Source organism: Chelonoidis abingdonii, chromosome 6 (genome assembly GCF_003597395.2).
Source record: "Chelonoidis abingdonii isolate Lonesome George chromosome 6, CheloAbing_2.0, whole genome shotgun sequence".
Taxonomy (NCBI): domain Eukaryota; kingdom Metazoa; phylum Chordata; order Testudines; family Testudinidae; genus Chelonoidis; species Chelonoidis abingdonii.
In genome coordinates, this window is record NC_133774.1 from 40,440,529 (window position 1) to 40,461,411 (window position 20,883).

At 40.0% G+C, this 20,883-nt stretch overlaps 1 protein-coding gene across 1 annotated transcript in view; it reads left to right on the forward strand.

The window, feature by feature from the left end:
* The window catches only part of ZSWIM6 (zinc finger SWIM-type containing 6), a 162,172-nt gene that overhangs the window by 99,082 nt on the left and 42,207 nt on the right, over positions 1-20,883 (forward strand). Inside the window, exons 3-4 of the mRNA XM_032801157.2 lie at positions 7,059-7,207; positions 7,722-7,872. Of these exons, the coding sequence (XP_032657048.1) occupies positions 7,059-7,207; positions 7,722-7,872 (300 nt within the window). The remainder of the gene's footprint in view (positions 1-7,058; positions 7,208-7,721; positions 7,873-20,883) is intronic.

Below are 20,883 nucleotides of genomic sequence, written 5' to 3' on the forward strand. Positions count from 1 at the left end.
CTTGCATCTCTTGCCTAGTAACCTAAATTTGGCCTTCAGGACTTCTCTCCTACCTTTCCTTATGTAATTGGTGTCTACATGTACCACAACCACTGGCTCCTCCCCAGCACATAAGTCTGTCTAGATGTCTTGAGAGATGCACAACCTTCCCACTTGACAGGCAATTCATCAGGGAGTTCTCCCGGTCATCACAAACCCAACTGTCTATTTCTAATAAATCCCGCATTACTATTGCCTGTCTCTTCCAAATAACTTGGGGTCACTTCCCTCAGAGGAGGATCCTCAATGTGAGGCGATATCATGACATCATCTGAAAGGCAGATCCCCAACTATGGGAATGTTTCCCTCTGCTCCAGCTTTACATAGTCCTTCCCCAAGACTTTGATCCTCCTCTACAGCACAGAAGCTGCCAGATTAAGGGGTGGGACTGCTCTGCTGTGTCCCAGAAAGTCTCACCTATGTACTGCTGTCTTCCTTAGCACCTGCAGTTTAGCCACTCTGGTCTCATGAGCCCGTACGTGGTCTCTGAGGGCCATGAGCTCCTTGCACTAAATGCATACATACGCCACCTGCCTACAAGGCAGGTAATCATACATGCTGCATTCTTTGCAATAAACTGAATAGCCCCCACTCTGCTGCTGGACTTGTGCTTCACTGTTTTTACTCTTGCAGGATTTGGGGTTTTTTTGGCGGAAGGGTGGTTGTGTTTGTTTTCTGTGCGGAGGAGGGGATTGGAAGGGTCAGTTATTGGCCTAAGTTTTTAGAGAATATTTATTAGGTGTATCTGGCTTTTATGCTCCTGCTCTAATCTCCCTCCAAAAACTTTTTGCTGTCCTTGTTTGCTAGGTCCTCTAGTCGCTTAAGGGCTGGCTGTTCTCCCTGAGTTAGCCATGCCCCCTTGTCAAGAGATCCTAAAAGGATCAGGGCTCAATGGATGGCAGACTAACCCCTCACTAGGAAGCTGTCAGCCTAGGCCAGGGGTTGGCAAACTATGGCCTGCAAGGCAGATCCGGGTCAGGCTCCCGGAAGCCACAGCATGGTCCTGCTCCAGCCAGGGCATAGGGTCGGGGACTGTATCACATGGCTTTTGGAACCCACGGCATGGCCCCGCTCCAGCTCCTAAGTGCTCCAATGGTCCCCTCTGGCGCTCCAATAGGACCTGCAGGGGCGGTGCCTGCAGACGCGGAGGCGTGCAGAGCCACCTGGCTGCCCCACCACATAGGAGCTAGAGAAAGGGCATGCCACTGCTTGTGGGAGCTGCTTGAGTTAAGTTCCGCTGCACCCTTGAGCGTCTCCCCATGCACCAACCCTCTGTCCCAGCCATGGTCCTGTTCCCCAAACCCCTCGATCCCAGCCCAGAACACCCTCCAGCACCCCAAAACCCTCATTCCTAGCCCCACCCCAGAGCCTGCACCCCCAGCCAGAGCCCTCACCCCCCCCTGCACCCCACTCCCTCAGCCTCCACTCCTCCCGCACCCTGAATTCCTCATTTCTGGTCCCACCCCAGAGCTTGCACCCCCAACCAGGACCCTCACCCCCTCCTGCACCCCAACCCTAATTTTTTTGAGCATTCATAGCCCACCATACAATTTCTATTCCCAGATGTGGCCCTCAGGCCAAAAAGTTTGCCCACCCCTGGCCTCAGGTAACCACACTGCCTGCTAAATAGACCACATTATACACTTCAATCAAGAAAGCACACAACGGACAGATGTCAAACTCACCCCAAGGGTCACCTAGTCACTCCTCCTTCACCTGAAGAGAACTCCCTCTCAAAACTGCCCTGTTCATTACTCCTGTATTGGGGAACTCTCTGGCAATGTTATTGTTACAGTTCTGGGCTGATCTGATACCAGTGTTCCAGTGACAGGATGTGGATTCTCTAGGAATGACAATATCCTTGTTGAAATTCAGCATTATAGTACAAACTGGCTTACGAGCTTTTGATAAAATGTAAATAGTTCCAGAAAGGATTTGGTTTTTCTCAAATAGCCAAGTTTAGCTGTGACAACTTACTAAATTCTTTTAATACAATTAAAACTAACCCCACAAAAATGAATTTAAATTATAGTTTATCTCAGCCAGTTCATTTTAAAACAAGTTTTGTGTTTTATAAATGACAAGTGCAATAAGTAGTTGTCTTTGTGTGTTTTGGAGCAATGCAATACTTAAGCTATTTTACAAGGTGATACAAAAAACTTGAGTTACTGCAACAGCTGCACTGCCTGTTCTCCCGTGGCTTGATTTCCCTTTTTATCTCATTTTATACAACTGAAGACTTGTCAGCATTTGTTTCATGTAGTGCACTGGATTGAAAGCCCCTTAAAATGAACAGAGTAATGAGAGAAGGACTTCTAGAGTGAAGTTTTTCATTCCTTCGTTTCATAATATTCTGGGCTCAATTTTTGTCTTCACACACTCTAAACAGATCCCCTGGAAGTCAGTGGGAGTTGTATGTACATATTCAAGGGGACAGTTTTTTCTCTCTCAATTTAAAAACCTATTTAAGGATACAATCCCCACAAGATTCCTGTTCTTAAGGTCTCAAGCATTAGGAACTCCAAGCTATAAGATTTTTGGCTTTGAGGTACTAGCAGTGGAATACAATATACCTCTCTGCTCCTCAAAATCTTCCAGTTGTCTTCACTAGTCAAAGAAGGAGCTCACTTCAAGAGGTTCAACCAGATTTTCAGCCATCTATAAGCTTTTCTGCATGGCATAGCTAGAATGGAGAAAAAATTACTAAATCATTAGAATTGAAGTAGTGATTTTTAATTCAAAAACTCTGGAGAACTTTCTGTCTTCTTTTTAAACTTCTCAGCACTTACTGGAAAAAAGTATTAGAATTGATACCTTTGTTTCTAGTTAATGTACTATTTTTATAGTGTTGGTTACAGAAGGATACTTAAGGTATGTCTACACTGCAGTTAAAAACCCATGACCAGCCCGTTTCAGCTGACTCAGGCTCACATGGCTTGGAGTAAGTCTGTTTAATTGTGGCTCTGGGACCCTCCCCCTTCACCAGATCCGAGCGCCTGGGCTCCTGCCCACGCCAGAACATTTATGCCACAATTAAACAGCCCTTTAGCCTGGGCCCCGCTAGCCTGAGTCAGCTGACCCAGGCCAGTTGCGGGTTTTTAATGCAGTTTAGACATACCCTTAGGCCCTGTCTAGACTAAGATTTAAGTGGTGAAATGTTACATCGAGTTACATGGCTGAATTGCTAACAGGCTCTAGAACTCAGAGTCAAAACAGTTGTACTTTAGAATGTGCTGAACTGGTCAAGGTAAAGCGTTTAATTCAACCACTTGAGCATGTTCTAAAGTATAGTTGCTTTGTCTTGATTAGAGTTGTAGAAGCTGTTAGCTATTCAGTGGGATTAACTTGGTCTGTCACAGGGGTCAGCAACCTTTCAGAAGTGTTGTGCCGAGTCTTCATTTATTCACTCTAATTTAAGGTTTCGTGTGCCAGTAATACATTTTAATATTTTTAGAAGGTCTCTTTCTATGTCCATAATATATAACTAAACTATTGTTATATGTAAAGTAAATAAGGTTTTTAAAATATTTAAGAAGCTTCATTTAAAATTTAAATTAAAATGCAGAGTCCCCCAGGCCAGTGGCCAGGACCCGGGCAGTGTGAGTGCCACTGAAAATCAGCTTGTGTGCCTCCTTCGGCACACATGCCATAGGTTGCCTACCCCTGGTCTATCATATCACTTTTAAATTTTAATCTAGACAGGGAATAAAATTGCAGTTTGACTCTGGGATTGACTGCTTTGTAGATAACTTGAGTGTTGCTACTAACTCGAGTTACATCCACGCACACACAAGCTTTCAACTCAAGTTATCTGGCCTGTCAAGGATATAGGCTAAAACTTGCATTAGCACATCTTGTCAGCTGCTCATACAGATACTCTCTGCGGTAATAAAATTGCTCTGTGTTGTGTGAGTGCTGTTTCACAGGCCTGGTCTACACTACGCGTTTAAACCGATTTTAGCAGCGTTAAACCGATTTAAAGCTGCACCTGTCCGCACAACGAGACCCTTTATATCGATATAAAAGGCTCTTTAAACCGGTTTATGTACTCCTCCCTGAGGAGAGGAGTAGCGCTGAAATCGATATTACCATATCAGATTAGGGTTAGTGTGGCCACAAATCGACGGTATTGGCCTCCGGGCGGTATCCCACAGTGCACCACTGTGAACGCTCTGGACAGCAATCTGAACTTGGATGCAGTGGCCAGGTAGACAGGAAAAGCCTTGCTAACTTTTGAATTTCATTTCCTGCTTGCCCAGCGTGGAGCTCTGATCAACACAGGTGGCAATGCAGTCCCACATCCAAAAGAACTCCAGCATGGACCATATGAAGATACTGGATCTGACCGCTGTATGGGAGACAAATCTGTTCTATCGAGCTCCGTTTCAGAAGACGAAATGGCAAAGCATTTGAAAAAAATCTCTAGGCTACGATACAGAGTCCACAGACAGTGCTGCGTGACAAGCGTAATGGAAAGCCAAAGAATCAAATGGACGCTCATGGAGGGAGGGAGGGGTACTGAGGACTCTAGCTATCTCACAGTCCCCAGCAGTCTCCAAAAAGTATTTGCGTTCTTGGCTGAGCTCCTAATGCCTGTAGGGTCAAACACGTTGTCCGGGGTGGTTCGGGTATAGCTCATTAATTTACCCTCCCCCCGCCCCGGTGAAAGAAAAAGGGGAAAAAAATCGTTTCTTGACTTTTTTCAATGTCCCCTATGTCTACTGCATGCTGCTGGTAGACACAATGCGGTGCCGCAGTAAACAGCAGTATCCTTCTCCCCTCCCTCCCCTCCCCGGTGGCAAACGGTATGATATGATGCATCTGTCGTCATCATCACCATGAGTGCTCCTGGCTGGCCTCAGGTGAGGTCGGCCGGGGCGCCTGGGTAAAAATAAGTAATGACTCCCAGTCATATCCCAGTAGATGGTACAGAACGGCTGGTAACCGTCTTCATCGTAACAACTGGGGGCTGAGCTCCATCAGCCCCCATCCCTTTCATGTGAAGAAAAGATTCTGTACTGCCTGGACTATCATAGCAGCAGGATGCTGGGCTCCTCATCTCTCGCACCATTTAATGCCCTGCCTGGACTCATCATAGCAGCTGGAGGCTGCCTCCCCTCATTTTATCTCACTAACAAGTCGGTGTTTCTTATTCCTGCATCTTTAATTATTCATCACACAAATGAGAGGACACTGCAACAGTAGCCCAGGAGGGTTGGGGAGCGGAAGCAACAGGTGGGGTTGTTGCAGGGCACCCCTGATGCATGTAGCTCATCATTTTCTGCGGGATCTGACACGGAGTGGCTGTGCTCTCTGCTTCATCTGGTACACTGGTTCTCTAGTACACTTGCACCATATCTAGGCAGGACTGACTCTATTTTTAGATACCAGAAAGGAGGGAAATAACCCAAGGAGTCATTCCAATTTTGTCTTGTGCCCCGGCTGACCTCAGCCAGGGGTACCCATGACAGCGCAAGATGGTACAGAACGACTGATAACTGTCATGTCATTACAATTTACAAGGGCATGGCAGACGGTACAGAACAAAACTGATAACGTCTCTGCTATTTGCAAAGGCAATGAAATGCTGCTGTGTAGCACTGCAGTACCGCCTCTGTTTGCAACATCCAGTAGACGTAACGATGACAGTAAAAGGAAAACAACAAACAAAAAAAAAGCTGAACGGGCTCCATGTTTGCCGTGCTAATGGCGCCTGCCCAGGGCAATCCAGGGAAAAAGGGTCAAAATGATTGTCTGCCATTGCTTTCACGGAGGAAGGAATGAGTGAAAACATTTACCCAGAATCACCACGACACTGTTTTTGCACCATCATGCATTGGGTCTCAACCCAGAATTCCAGTGGGTGGGGGAGACTGCGGGAACTATGGGATAGCTACAGGATAGCTACCCACAGTGCAACGCTCCAGAAATTGACGCTAGCCTCTGACCATGGACACACACCACCGAATTAATGTGCTTAGTGTGGCCACGTGCACTCGACTTTATACAATCTGTTTTACAAAACCGGTTTATGTAAAATCGGAATAATCCCGTAGTGTAGACATACCCACAGTGTAGCTGCTCAAGATAGGCTAACTTAAAAGGAGTTAACTCTAGGGTGACCAGGTGTCCCGATTTTATAGGGACAGTCCCGATATTCAGGGCTTTGTTTTATATAGGCGCCTATTACCTTCCACCCCCATCCCGATTTTTCACACTTGCTGTCTCGTCACCCTAGTTAACTCCATTAGGTACACTCAAAGTAACTGTGATTACTGTTGAAGACCTAGCCTGTGAAAAAATGCTTATTAACCAATAGATCCATTCCCTCTACATGATTACTTATGAGTTCTTCTGCTGTGTTTCAGAATTGTACACCAAATATCAATCACTTATATCTGTGTAAGATTTTTGAAGTCATTGGGTGTTTTACAGGTGTCATGGAAGACACTATTTGAAGACACTGTGATTGAAGAAATACTAAAGGAAACATAATTTGGCTTGGAGAACCTTTTCTTCTATGTACTGGTACACTAAAAGGGAACCTCAAGCTGGTTTGTCAGTTCTCGCAAGAAAAAAAAATCTTGTAATTGAAAATGTTTGATATGAACTTTACTTAGATCATGAACACGGAACCCTTAGAGTAGAGCCACACTTTATACTTTCCAGAATACCTTTGTTTCAGGTATCGTGCTATATTTTTTTGTGAAACTGACATAAGACATCAGATTACAGAAACTTTTTATTGTAAAAACCCTTGTAATTAAACAGGTTTTTGCTTAGTTTGTAGTTAATTATTAAATATTATTACTTGGAGCCCCTTCCTCTTCTCTGAGTGATTGGGGTACTGAGAAAAATTATTTTAATAAGGTAAAGCTACAATACCCAAAACATGAGATCCCAAGTCCAAAAAAATCCCTCTGTACTTCTGACCTCCTTTTGCTTCATTCCCTCCCTCGCTTTCCATCATGAACCTATAATCTTTATTTAGACCATAATTTTTTCGCTGCTGTTTGTAGGTGCTCCTGACCCAACAGCAGGTGCTAGCATAGATGATGAAAACTGTTGGCACTTGGATGAAGAACAAGTCCAGGAGCAAGTTAAACTCTTCCTCTCCCAGGGTGGATACCATGGATCAGGGAAGCAGCTCAATTTGCTTTTTGCAAAGGTAGGGGTTACATTTGGGTCTCCTTCCTTTTTGTTTTCCTCTGTCAAGCCCATATTTGATTAATTACTGAAAATGCAGTCATTTCTAAACCAATTTAACCCTTATTAATACAGCATTATGTTACTTAGAATTCTCCATCAATGGAGCATAACTTGATGTGCCTTAAAATCTGCTTGTTTATCATAACCAGCTTTTTTTCCCCAAAGTTTTGGAGAACTGTGTGTGATATTCTTGGGGCATACATTTTAATGTAAGTCTAAATTTCTTGTGGAAAAACTATTCAGAACAGAAATTGCAGTGGGACATTAACAGTGATCTAAAATCATTTTTACTGTTGAACAAACTCAGTGTAGTCAAGTTCTCATTTAAAACTTTTGACAATGAGATTTTTTTTTTTAATAGTGTATGTGTCTCAAAGAGGGAGGAGGAGTGAAAGCATAAACTTCAGTATTTCACTAGTATTATGTAGCTTCTTTTTTCAAGCTTGTATTAAAAGACCTTTTTTGTTTCCTAGGTGCGAGAGATGTTAAAGATGAGAGACTCTAATGGCGCTCGCATGTTGACATTGATAACGGAACAGTTCATGGCTGACCCTCGTCTGTCGCTTTGGAGGCAACAAGGCACTGCAATGACTGACAAGTATAGGCAACTCTGGGATGAACTGGGTAAATGCAAAGAATTAAAATTATATGCTGTGTACATATATGTTTCATAGATTCCAAGGCCAGAAGAGACCCTTGTGATCATCTAGTCTGACTTCCTGTGTATCACAGGCCATCATTCCTAGAACATGGCTTTTAGAGAACCTCTAATCTTAACTTAAAAATCAGCAATGATGGAGAATCCACAACATTCCCTGATAAATTATTTCAATGGTTAATTGCCCTCATTGTCAAAAATGTACACCTTATTTCCAGTCTGCATTTGTCTATTTTCAACTTCCATCCATCGGATGATGATGTTATACCTTTCTCTGCTAGACTGAAGAGCCCATTGTTACTTCTCTTTGTTAGGCTCAAGGAGCTCAATGTATTTAGATTATCACTATAAAGCATGTTTTCTAGTCCTTTAATCATTCCCTTGGCTCTTCTCTGAACCTTCTCCAATTTATCAACATGTTTCTTGAACTGTGAGCATCAGAACTGGAGAGAGTATTCCAGCAGCAGTCACACCGGTGCTAAATACAGAGGTAAAATAACCTCTCTACTCCTCAAGAGTCTCCTGTTTATGCACCCCAAGATCACATCAGCTATTTTGGCCACAGCATCACACTGGGAGCTCATGTTAAGCTGATTATCCACTGTGACCCCCAAATCTTTTTCAGAGTTAGTGCTTCCCTGAATAGAGTCCCCTTTCTTGTAAGGATGTCCTAAATTCTTTGTTCCTAGATGTGTATATTTACATTTAGCTGTATTAAACCATATATTGTTTGGTTGCACCCAGTTTAGCAAGCAATCCAGATCACTCTGAATCAGTAATCTGTCCTCTCCATTATTTACCACTCTCCCAGTTTTTGTCATTTGCAAACTTTATCACAGATTGTTTTATGTTTTCTTCCAGGTCACTGATAAAAATGTTAAATAGATTAGGGCCAAAAACTGATCCCTGCAGGACCCCACTGGAAACACTCCCACTTGATGACTATACACCATTTACCATTACATTTTCAGGCCTATCAATTAGCCAGTTTTTAATCCATTTAATATGTGCAGTGCTAATTTTATATCATTGTAGTTTTTTAATCAGAATGTCTTGTGGTACCAAGTTAAATGTCTTACAGAAGTCTAAGGAATGAAGGAAGAATTGGACATTTAAAAAAGTCAGGCTTATTAGGATACTCTATAAAACTGAAACTGGTGGTCTCTGTAGGCTTAAGTGTTCAATTTAGAAGGGACTGGAACTGTTGTGAATTTCTGGTATACAGCGAGGGGTAGAAATGGCAGCTTGGACATCTTGACTTGATGGCGAAACAAAGCAGCTTTTGCTAAAGAAAAGGACATATGCTTAATTGAAAGTAACAATTTAGCTATATTTAAAACTAGACGAATGCATACTTTGTTGCTTATGTAGGTTGAGCTAGTAGGTGCTGGGAAGGGCTATCCTGGAACCGGCTATCCTGGAACCTGTCGCAATTTTACAGGATACTGCAGCTAAATCTATATTGTAATAAATTGTCTAAGTCACCACTCCTCTTCTCTTCATTTTAAGTTTCATATCAGCAATTTCCTCTGGACTGTGCTCATTTAATGCTACAGGCAGAAGATCCTGAGCAGTTGCATTGTGACATCAGATATAACTCAGGCCTAGTCTGCCCTTAAAAATTAGATTGCCCTTGCTATGTTTAGTTTGGAAAAGAGAAGACTGAGAGGGGACATGATAGCAGTTTTCAGGTATCTAAAAGGGTGTCATCAGGAGGAGGGAGAAAACTTGTTCACCTTAGCCTCTAATGATAGAACAAGATGCAATGGGCTTAAACTGCAGCAAGGGAGATTTAGGGTGGACATTAGGAAAAAGCTCCTAACTGTCAGGGTAGTTGAACACTGGAATAGATTGCCTAGGGAGGTTGTGGAATCTCCATCTCTGGAGATATTTAAGAGTAAGTTAGATAAATGTCTATCAGGGATGGTCTAGACAGTATTTGGTCCTGCCATGATGGCAGGGGACTGGACTCGATGACCTCTCGAGGTCCCTTCCAGTCCTACAGGCTATGAATCTATGTTGTGAAAAATTTTGTGCCTTGAGTGCTGTAGTTAGGTCAACATAACCCCAGGCGTAGATGCGGCTAAGTCTTCTGTCAGCCTAGCTACTGCCTCTCAGAGAGCTGGATTAACTACAAAGATAGAAAAACTGCTTCCATTGATATAAGAAGTGTCTAGTCTGTGGCTGTCGTGTAGTCATACCCTGAGTCAGTCATTACTTTCTAAGTAACCCTAATCCTCACCCTGCTGCCTGCGTTGGCCATGTCACCCCTTGACAGTGCCCATCTGGTGCTGCAAATAGAAGAATCTCTTTGCCTGAAGCACCAAGTGGGGGCATTGTGTAGATGAATTATAACTGTTTTGTCAAAGGTAAAATGATCTTGTCTGAAGCAGTCATGGTGTGTGTGGGCCGTCACAGTGGAAATCTCCATCCTCACTTCTAATTAGGCATGATAGCTCCTGATCTGATGCAGTCTCCTCTACTTTGGTTCTGAACCCATGCACACCCTCTATCAAGGCACCTCAGTCCTGACCTGCAGTTTTATTTGCTGACTCAACCAATGTTATTGAAGTATGCAGATGACCTGGAGTGAATGGTGAGTGGCTGAGTTACCTCTATGTCACAGTACTCCTCTATGTGTAGCACCAAATGGGCAGAGTGTGGAAATCAGGCTTTTCCAATTTTCTGCTTGTCACCAAAATCAATAGAGCTGTTCCTACTGATGCCTAGAATGTTCCCTGAAATTTTGGAGTTGATCAGACTGTACTTCCTCATAGTCTTAACCTGCTGACATGTGGACTTTACAAACTGCCTTGTTTTCACTAGGGGTTTCACTAGGGTTAAGAATACACTTGTTGTTTCATAGTGAAGACACAGACCTGAGAGAGAGAGATGAGCATTGAAGAAGACAAGGGTATTAGGAAGCCCAAAGGAAAAACAGTGATCCGCAGAATGAAGAGCAGGGTGATACTGAGGACCAGCTATTTGTTTGTGCGACAGTGGCAAGGGAGATCTCATACAGATGCTCAGGGGTAACAAATTTGATTGTATCTCCTGAAATCAGAAGCATGTCTGATTCTTTCTTTTCCTCTAGGCATGCTATATATAAGGGTAAAACAACATATTTACCTTTTGTCTGCTCAGAGTGATCTGCTTTGAGAATGGTATATACAAATTAGAATTTTTCCCTTAAATCTATGAAGAAAATACTTGCAGTGGTGTTAATCACAGTCAAATTTTTTTTTAATATTGTATGTTAATTAAGCTCTTGATTATTTCATGGGGTAAATAATGCTTTTGTATTGTAGTTATGAAAGACTTCAGCACATGTACAGTGTGAGTATGGGTTCTGTTTAATAAAGAGTTGCTTAATTTTGTAGCCTACCAACCATTAGGCATATGGACATTTTTTCAGTTTTATTTTGGGCATATTTTTTTAAGCTTATTGTAATAAGCTTCATTCTGTGACTGGATTGATCCTTTCATAAAAACTTAACCAATGCTTCCTGCAATGCAGTGGGCACTTGCATGGTAATTGGAATAAGAAGTTAGACAGGAGACAGAGAGTCTGTTCCCATTCAAGTCTTTAGTAAAACTCCCCTAGACTTTAGCAGAAGCAGGATTGTGCCTTAAGTTTGGAGGTGTTGGGCAAGACAATTTTTATTATCCTGGCATCCATTGTGAGGCTAGCATCATCCAAAGGAGATGATACAGTGCACTGGAGCGGTCACACAAGTAATTTCTAATTTGGAGGTCTAGAATTAAGCAGCGCGCTGTGTTTAAAAACAATTAAAAGGAATATAATGAAAACAAACTCGTGAAGGAGGGTCTCCAGCGTAACTAAAATATGTTCCATTAGAGATGTCAGGATTACAGATGTAGCATGTTAAGATTAGAGTTATTTACTTCTGTTGATGCTAGAGAGATTGATAGTGCCTATAGTGATTTGTGTGAATCATTACACTCATATGTTCAATACATCCCACCTGCTACAATGGCACATAGATAACCTTTTCAAAGTTCTTAGCTGGAATAATGTTCTTTAAATGGTACCTCAGTAAAATACCACATGCTGATTTTAGAAAGTTTAACCCTCAATTATCATTGATCAGAACTGAGAAATTGCGGCATTATTAATTAGGATATGAACCCCTTTGGTCTGCCATTAAATCACATTGATAAAATAGAGGAATATTGAGATGATTATAATCCCCTGAAGTAAAAGTCTGCCAGTGCCTGTTGCACTGAGTACTCTGATTTCAATAAAAGGTCAGTCAGCCCTCTTTCTGCTCTGAAAAAATTATCTCTATCCGTAGGTTAAAAAGTCCCTTCAGTTTGACTTCAGTAATAATTCTTTAATATTCATCCATCAAAAATTAAATATAAGTTGCTTCTGAGCTACGAAAGTGAAAAGATTTTCTTTCTTAATAAAAGGGGGAAATTTGACTTTGTGCCCCAGCCCAGGGATCACATTGCTGCAAGGCTTTGCTTTGGAATTAAATGCTGAGCACTGCCAGATGCCAGGCATCGAGAAGAAGCTGAGTTTTGTCGGCAAATGGGATCTGCAAGTTAATTGGTGTTTTCTGCAGGCTTCTGGCTGTGAAATGAAATTGGAAGCCCTTTAGCCACATGGATAATACAGGACCTGAATACAAATGTCACATGTCACCATCAGGGCCCACTGTGAGACAATAGTGTTCCCACTCGAACACTACGCCATTACAGATCATTTAAATATGGGGATTACATTTAAACTAAAAGCCCCATTTGCCTTTTACTGCAATTTAAATGTCCTCTTAGCAAAAGCTAAGTGACAAATTAAATGAAAAAAGTGCCCACATTTTTAAAGCTGTAATGCAAAACAACCTTTTATTGCTTCTCATGTGCCACGAATGAATCATTATACTTGTCAACCCTAAACCAAGCCATAATTGGAGCAGCTACTGTTATCAAAGTGGGGCCGCTCTTGTGACAGTTTAATAAAGCTGAAACTGTTAAATTAAATCCCAGATGCTTAATCTGATGAAAGCAGTCAAGTAGAAGAATCCAAGACAAGTATCTACTACTTGGTGGAGTGATGGAGCCCAACAGCTTGTCAACACGTAGATTACAGGATCAGATTTTTTTCTGATCTCCCATTTTCAGTATCTTTTTCCACCCACTTGCCTGCCTTTGCAGTAAAGAAACTTCACACAATTTGCATGTTTCAAAACAAACATTTCTAATAGATTTTTCCCCCCACTTTGATTTTTAAAACAATATTTAGTTCACTTTTTTAAATGAAAAAAAAATAGTTTCTAATGGAACCAAAGGCACGATAGCTCTCCACATGTGCCCTACCCCAGGGAGGAGGGTCTGCCAAGGAGGTTCTCGCTCTAAGACAGGACAGTGGCTATTCAGTTAATTTAAGATGCTGAGATTTTACTTATTTGGATTTGCCTTTTCCATACTATAGCTCTAATCTTTGAGGTACTCTTTAAATGCCCTCAGTTCTCATTGACATCAGCAGGAATAGGGGTTGCTCTCAAGGTCTTGTTGTATTAGCCCCACACTCACCTACCCAGTTGAACCACTATGCACTGACTAATATTGCTAAATGTGAAGCATTCTTGTGATGTCACTGAGTCCTACAACAGTATAAAGCCTTCCTGGGAGACACCTCTGAAATCTCTTTGATTGTACCTAGTGGAAGGGCTGCTCCTGCACATGTATCTCTTGTGTGGCAAGAATTTTGTTGTCTCCTTGCCTAATGGATTAGCCCTTAAATGAATTTTTACTCATGGAAACTGCTATTGTATGCTCAAGACGAGTTAAGATTTTTAAAAACTTTTGATATGCTGTAATTAAACTAAATTGTATTCATATTAACATTCTGTTAATATTCTTATGTCAATTTTATCAACCATAGTGGTACATAATATATTATTTTTTTTTATATTATGAATGATTAGGAAGACTGGCTAACTTGAAGTTAAAAATCTTGTATGAATTCAGATCACGTGGAGAATTGTTATAACATATTTGTGCTTTTTTTAATGCTTGTTTTCAAATTCTTATTTTTTGAGTAAATTTGTCCTCCCAATCTGAAATTTAATTTAAACCCACGATCGTTAGAGGTTGTAATTAGTTAGGATTTAATTACTATTTTATTCTGGGGAAACAGTTTTTTCAAGGTGTTAAATAACATTTTCCTGTCTTTGAAACTACTTTCATGTATTCTGAGAGAATCTTTGTATTCTAATCTAGGACATATCAAGTTTTGATTTTTTTTTTTCTTAACCTAAATAAACTAAATAAAAATCTGGAAGTAGAAGAATGGAAGGCCTTTAGTGACTCTTCACTTTGCAGTTACAGAAAATAAATTGTACGGGGCATGCCAGCTATTTCAAACAGATGATCTCTGCTCAGTACTTCATAATAAGACGAAACAGCTAAGGTTCCTGCCAATATGCCCAAGAGAAATTCCTTCTTGACCCCAAATTTAGCAACTACTTAAATGCTGCCATGAACAAGATTTACCATGGCTAAATAGTCATTCCAGTTCTTGTTTTTCTGCAGCTGCGTATTGAAAGGTCACTACTATCTTTTGGGGTTTTTTTGTTAAGGTACATGTACACTGCAGAAAGATTCCGTTTCCCCCATGTATTTCATAGTATTGTTAAAATGGACAGATGTAGGCCATAATTTCCAAGCCTGAGTGCCTAAATTTAGTTGCCTAAGTCCTTATTTAGGCACTGAATTAAAAGTGACTTTATTTTTCCAAAGGTGCAGGGCATCTGAAGCTCCTGTTGACATTTACATCCTTTGAAGTCCATAAGCGTTGTAAGTGCCCAGCACCTTTGGAAAATAAGGATACTTTTAATTAGGTGCCTAACTATGTATTTAGGCAACTAAATTTAAGCACTTGAAAGTAGACTGTGAAATTCATAAATTCCTAAGGTGGTCAGGTGCCGTTATAGTATACTCGGCTCATCGTCTTCTCTTGACCTTTTACATTGGTGTTGCTTCCTTTCTCTTATTTATAATGCAGTATTTGGTACAGCATAGCATCCTTTTGGCCAGTTTTAACTGCAGTTGAACAAAGTGCTAACATGAATTCATAAATCCCTTTTCACTGTTAATACGTTGCAGACGTTACCCACCACTAAACTGGTTGTCTTGCAATTTTTTTGGATTAAAAAATCTGCACGTCATATGCACTTCCATTAAACTATATCAGCCGTTTCACAGAATATTACACTAACATGTATAAATGTGTCCTAGATTGATTTATGCTGTTTAAAGTACTAAACTAACTATTTCTGACTTTAGTGTCATAAACAAATTTTGCCACTTGAAAGGCATAGCTTTGGATGACGTCTTTTATGAGAAATTGAACAGCAGTGGCTCTACACAGCATCTCAGTTGTGTGTGAAACTTCTCTTCTTTGTGGCTTTGTCATTACCTTTTGCTTCTGCTATTTGTTATCCAGTTCATATATATGTTATGTTCAAACTGACTGTTGTTAAATCAAGGGTTTGTGGCTCTAACAAGTGTTTGGAAGCTTCAGCTTAAACTGATTTTCAGACACATTAGACTTTTTGTCTCCTGTGACTACAGGATGGCATTATGACTGTTTGGGTTCCCTAGCTATACTTTTCCTTGCCTTAAAATGTTTAGATTTCTCTAAGTTTAATCATACCTCAAGTTGCCTGGGTTTGGAATGCTTTTATTTTAGGGGGCAATGATGTAATTATAACATGCCCGTGATATTTTTTTGCCCTTAATTAGTGATATGTATTAACTTTTAATTCCAGTTTAACATAGGCAGTTCCCAGATAAGAGATTCTCTAATTTAAAAAGTTCATATATAAACACTAAACAAAAAACACAAAATGTTGCTGTCTGGGTTGTATGTTAAGTGAGTAAAATATAATATCAATCTTAATTTTTAATTTTTTAAAAATTTTTAGTAGCACATTCACCAGCACGTTTTGGATACTTTACCCTGCTCTGGAGCAGCCCAAATCAGCCAGAATGAATTGGCAAGTTTCTCTCCACTTCACTGAACTGTAGAAGTCAGAACATCACTTCCTATTTTTCCTCTTTCTGTTGCTTATGTCTGGTGCAACACATGGTTCTCAAAAATTCTTAGATTAATGATAATGTTTTGCTCGAGTTCATCATAACTAAAAATTTCTTCTTCAGCAGAGGGTCATAAATAATGTGCTAATACAGAGAATTCTGTGAATAACTGCCTTTTTTCAAAATGGCTATTGGGTCCTATTGATCCCATTGGGAGTGAAGCCTGGATGGCCTTGAGAAAGATGGAGCGCACCTACATTTCCAGAGACCAGTTTCCTTTCACTTTCATTGGGAACAACGGAAAGCAGTGACTATCTTGAAAGAGGGCATCTTAACTGAGGGCATTTGTGTCCGCAGTTCTAGTAAGACAATAGGCGATGGTAGCCTTTTTGAAGTAAGGATGGTTCTTTCAGTTTTGTGTAATAGAACAGCATTTGTCAGACCCTGCTGAAGAAGCAGCTTTCAGTTATGAAAAATAATGGCAGAAACTACTATTTCTTACCGTGAACAATATTATTGAAATTAATGTGCAGTATTTCTGTGAATGGTTTATTTATTTATTTGCTATTTGGGAAGTTCAGAGTCTGTGTTCCATTAAGATTATCCAGGACCTAACAAAAAAAGCTAGATGATGGATGCTAAATTTCTTCAGAAACCCATTTTAAAATACTTTTAGTTCCTAAACAAATTAACTGATTAACTTGTAAATTTTCCTGAAAATTCATGGTGTACTCAGAGTAAGTGCTGTAATTTTGAGGATATGTTGTAATACTCCTTTTATAACTAAGTGGTTGAATCCCTGCTTCAAGTGAAAAACTAATTTCATCCATCTCTGAGACCATGACCAATGCTTCCATAATTAATTGCAGAATTTGACTTGTGACTGAAATTAGTTGCTGACCTATATTTCATAGAGCACACTTTTTTCTGTTTTTTTTTTTTAAAGCATAAGAATAACATGAGCTAACGTCTAATCTTCTGATATTACCCCCAGTAAATACCAGAGAAAGTAGATTATACATGCCTATAGAGTAGGGTGATCAGATAGCAAGTGTGAAAAATCATGACCCTTTTTTGAGGGGAGGGAGGAGATAATTGCCTATGTAAGACAAAGCCCCTAACATTGGGACATCTGGTCACCCTACTATGGTGTGGTTGCATCTTCAATGAGTTCTGGTATTCTGGGATCCAAGGCATTAGGCCGTAGTGATTTTATTCAGGTCCCTTCTTGTTGAAGAGTACTAGAATCCCATCCCATGACAGCTATGGGAATACTATGCCCAGTTCTCACGTACACAATTCAAGAAGGATATAGATAAATTGGAGAGGGCTCAGAGAACGGCCATGGGAATGGTTAAAGGATTAGAAAACATGCCTTGTAGAGAGATTCTAGGAGCTCAAAGAGAAGGTGAAGGAGTGACTTGATCATACAGTCTATAATACCTTCACAGAGTAGAGAAATTTGATAAGTTACCTGATAAAGGTATAGGAAGATTCAATGGCTGGAAGTTGAACCTAGACAAATTCTGACTAGAAATAAGGTATGTATTTTTAAAAGTGAGGGTTAATATTACCATTGGAACAAATGACCAATGATTGTGGTGGATTTTCCATCACTGGCAATTTTTAAATTGATTGGATGCGTTTCTTAAAGCTGTATAGTAGTTCAAATGGAAATTAATTCAGGGAAGTTCTAAGGTCCTGTGTTTTATGCAGAACAGCCAAGATGATCACGGTGGTCACTTATGGCTTTGTGATCTGTAGGTATATCTACATGTATGGCAGAGTGTCAAGTACAGACCCGGCACACCCAGCTAGCCTGGGTATAAATTGCAGTGTAGACTTTGAGGCACTGCTTAGGTGAGTAGAGTGCCCTTCCCACCTGAACCTCAGGATACATACCCTGCCTGGCTCTCTGTACATGCTCAAGCAATGCGTCCCATGTCTACACTGCTATTTTGAGCAGCGTAGTGTCCTGCTGTCTCCCGTCTACCAGAGCCTTTCACTGCTGCCTGTAGCTGCACACCACAGTGACAAGTGTGGATACAGCCTGCTTTTCACTGCAGTATATAGCTACAGCTGTAGTGTCTGTACTGTACATGTTGCCATAGATGAGGCTTATGTGAATGTGTGGTGATGTGTTTCAGCTATGTAAGCATAATGCTGGTCATCAAGCTGTTTTTCTTGTCCTCTCCCTCTATGCATCTTAGTGATTTTATTTGAGTGTACTTATCCTTCTTTAATGTGACTATATTTTCAAAAAACGTCTTTTATTTCAGCAACAACTCCCTTTCAGTTCTTGTGGTCAAACCCCTTGTCCCTCTCATCTCAAGAAAGTTGAAATGCTATAGAAAAAATTGAGTTGTTTAACGTCCCTGTGAAGTAGTGCAATACAGCTGTATGATCTATTCATAGTGAACAATTTATCTGACTAATTTTGCTCTTTTTCGTTTTGAAAATGCTCTGCAAGCATGTTGTAGTTCTTAAAATTTTATTTGTAATTGTTAAACTGTTCAGAAGAAATATTTAGTCTATGCTTTGTCAGAACGAGAATCCCATTTGCTGTTCACAACTTAACTGTGACCATAAGTAATTATTTGAATTTATTATGGGAATAATTAAGGTATATATTTAAAAAAACAGCCATGAGCAGTTTAGTGAAAGTTTTAATACCCATTTGTTTGCTCTAGTATTAACAATGCTGTTACCTTTCATTTCCAAACGTTCAGAATAAACTATCATGAATGCTAGAAAAGTAAACCAGTGGGTTTCTTTGAAAACACCTGGTGTTTTCTTCCAGCTCTGTAGATAAAATTATTCCTCTTGTTGTATTAATGATGAAAATGAATAATTATTTGTAAGGAATCAGAAGTATGGCCCTTAACTGAGATTTGATGGACGTAACTAGTTTATGTCCTGAGGAGATGACAATCTGTAGTCCTGATCTTGAAAACTGCTTTGCTTGAGTGGAACCCAGCACCTGTGCAGAGCCCCATTGGTATAGTCAGTGGGGCTCCACGCAGTCACAGTAGTTTGCAGGCTAAGAGCCTAAACTAGGTATAATTTGGTAAGGGATGACAGAACAAAAAAAAATAAAATAAAAAAAAACAGAGGACAAGGGGTACAATAACAAATCATGAGATGCATTTTTGTTTTCATCTTCTTAATGTATTAAAATTTGAGGACACTGAAATTGAGGCTGGCATGAAAGTTAGTATTAAACCTACTTTATATATGCACAGAACAGTTCAGTGACTTGTGCAAGGGTCAATGAGTGAGTGTCAGAGCTGAATATAGAATTCCGATGCCCATTTCTCTGCACTAGAACACACTTGCTCCCATGACATTGGAAATGTTGGTTTTTTAATGTAACAGTCTTGGGAGAGAAGGAAGTAAGTCAAGGAACTAGAAATCTGTTCATTTTGCCCCCTTATGGTACACCTGTGCTCCCCCTAACACACATACAGATTTTAGTGTGCAGAATATATCAATGCTACAGGTAATCTATTGCATTAATCAGCCAGCTAGTGGGAAATGCATGGGGAGTGATTATACTATCATACACAATACAATCAGCATGAAGCACTTGTCAAGGCCAATACATCAAAGTTTAATTTAGTAATAGAATGAATTAGAGCAAAATGAAACATTCTGTTCTCCAAGAAACACAACACCCATTGCAGGTTCTTTCTGAAGGCTCTGTAGAAAAACCAGAGTGCATTAAGGAATTGTTTTTATGAATAAAATTGCTGCTCAGATTTGACTGAATACTGCGAGTACTTCTCCTTGGGGTTCTTATGATAGAGTAAGCACTTCAATACAATACTCTCCATCTTCACTATTCTATATAAAAACAGCTGTTTAATTGGATCATTCTCCAGTGGGGCTTCTGAATACTTTTTTTCTAATAGAGACCTCTTATTGCATGTAGGAAGGAGGTGGTTTTATCAGTGACTGTAGGGGATTTGCCCTTGAGGATGGGGGAGTAGTACACACTAGACTTCCTTCTGTTATTTTGCTAACTGTCTGGTTGCTGTTCCAATGCGGGTATTATGTGTTTATATAGAAGTTTTGGATTATAAAGTTTATATAATGCTGTATAGTCATTTTACATTGTGAAACATCTAAACAGATTTCGTATCTTAACAGCCACTTTTGACATTATAGCCTTTAACATAAAAAGGCTAATGAGTTCAATTTTCTAAACATCCACGTGGCATATATGTAACACCTAAATGTTCTAAATCAATACTTCCATAATAGAATCACATAGGACAAAATGAGGTATGATGACATGTATGCAACAAATGGTGACTCAATGTGGCTGACCTAATTCCACTGTGCAATAGCCACTCTTACCCAAAGAAAACTGATCCAGACAGTTAACAACAGTGAAAATTCTAAATGTGGCTACTCTTGTAATCTGAGTTGACTGCTTTTGAAATTTGGTTCTTAAATGAAAATTTGTTGTGCTAGCATAAAAACTTTGTAATTTTTTATAAACAGCAACTTATGTGCAGATACAATGTATATTTTAATTTTACAAATGAGTGACTTGATTTAAATAAACATTTTAATACAAAATTCCACCAGGCTAAGGCCTTATACCAAGTTTCAACCTGTAGCAACCTATTACGGTAGTGTTATAAACCACTGAAAATGGTTATTGTGAAAATGCTGAGACAAGCTTAGCTATATACCATCATTGACAGGGCATCATTATACTTTTAGAGAAAGCAGATTTCTTTTGACTAATATAATCAGTCTTGAATTGTAGGCTGAATCTTCAATTTCTCATCTCATTTCCACACAGTAAAATTAGGTGGGGTTTTTCCAGTTGTTGGGGAAGGGGTGAAACGTAATGGGATTTATGGGAACTGAGTAATACTTAATCTCTACGGAGAGTCTGTATA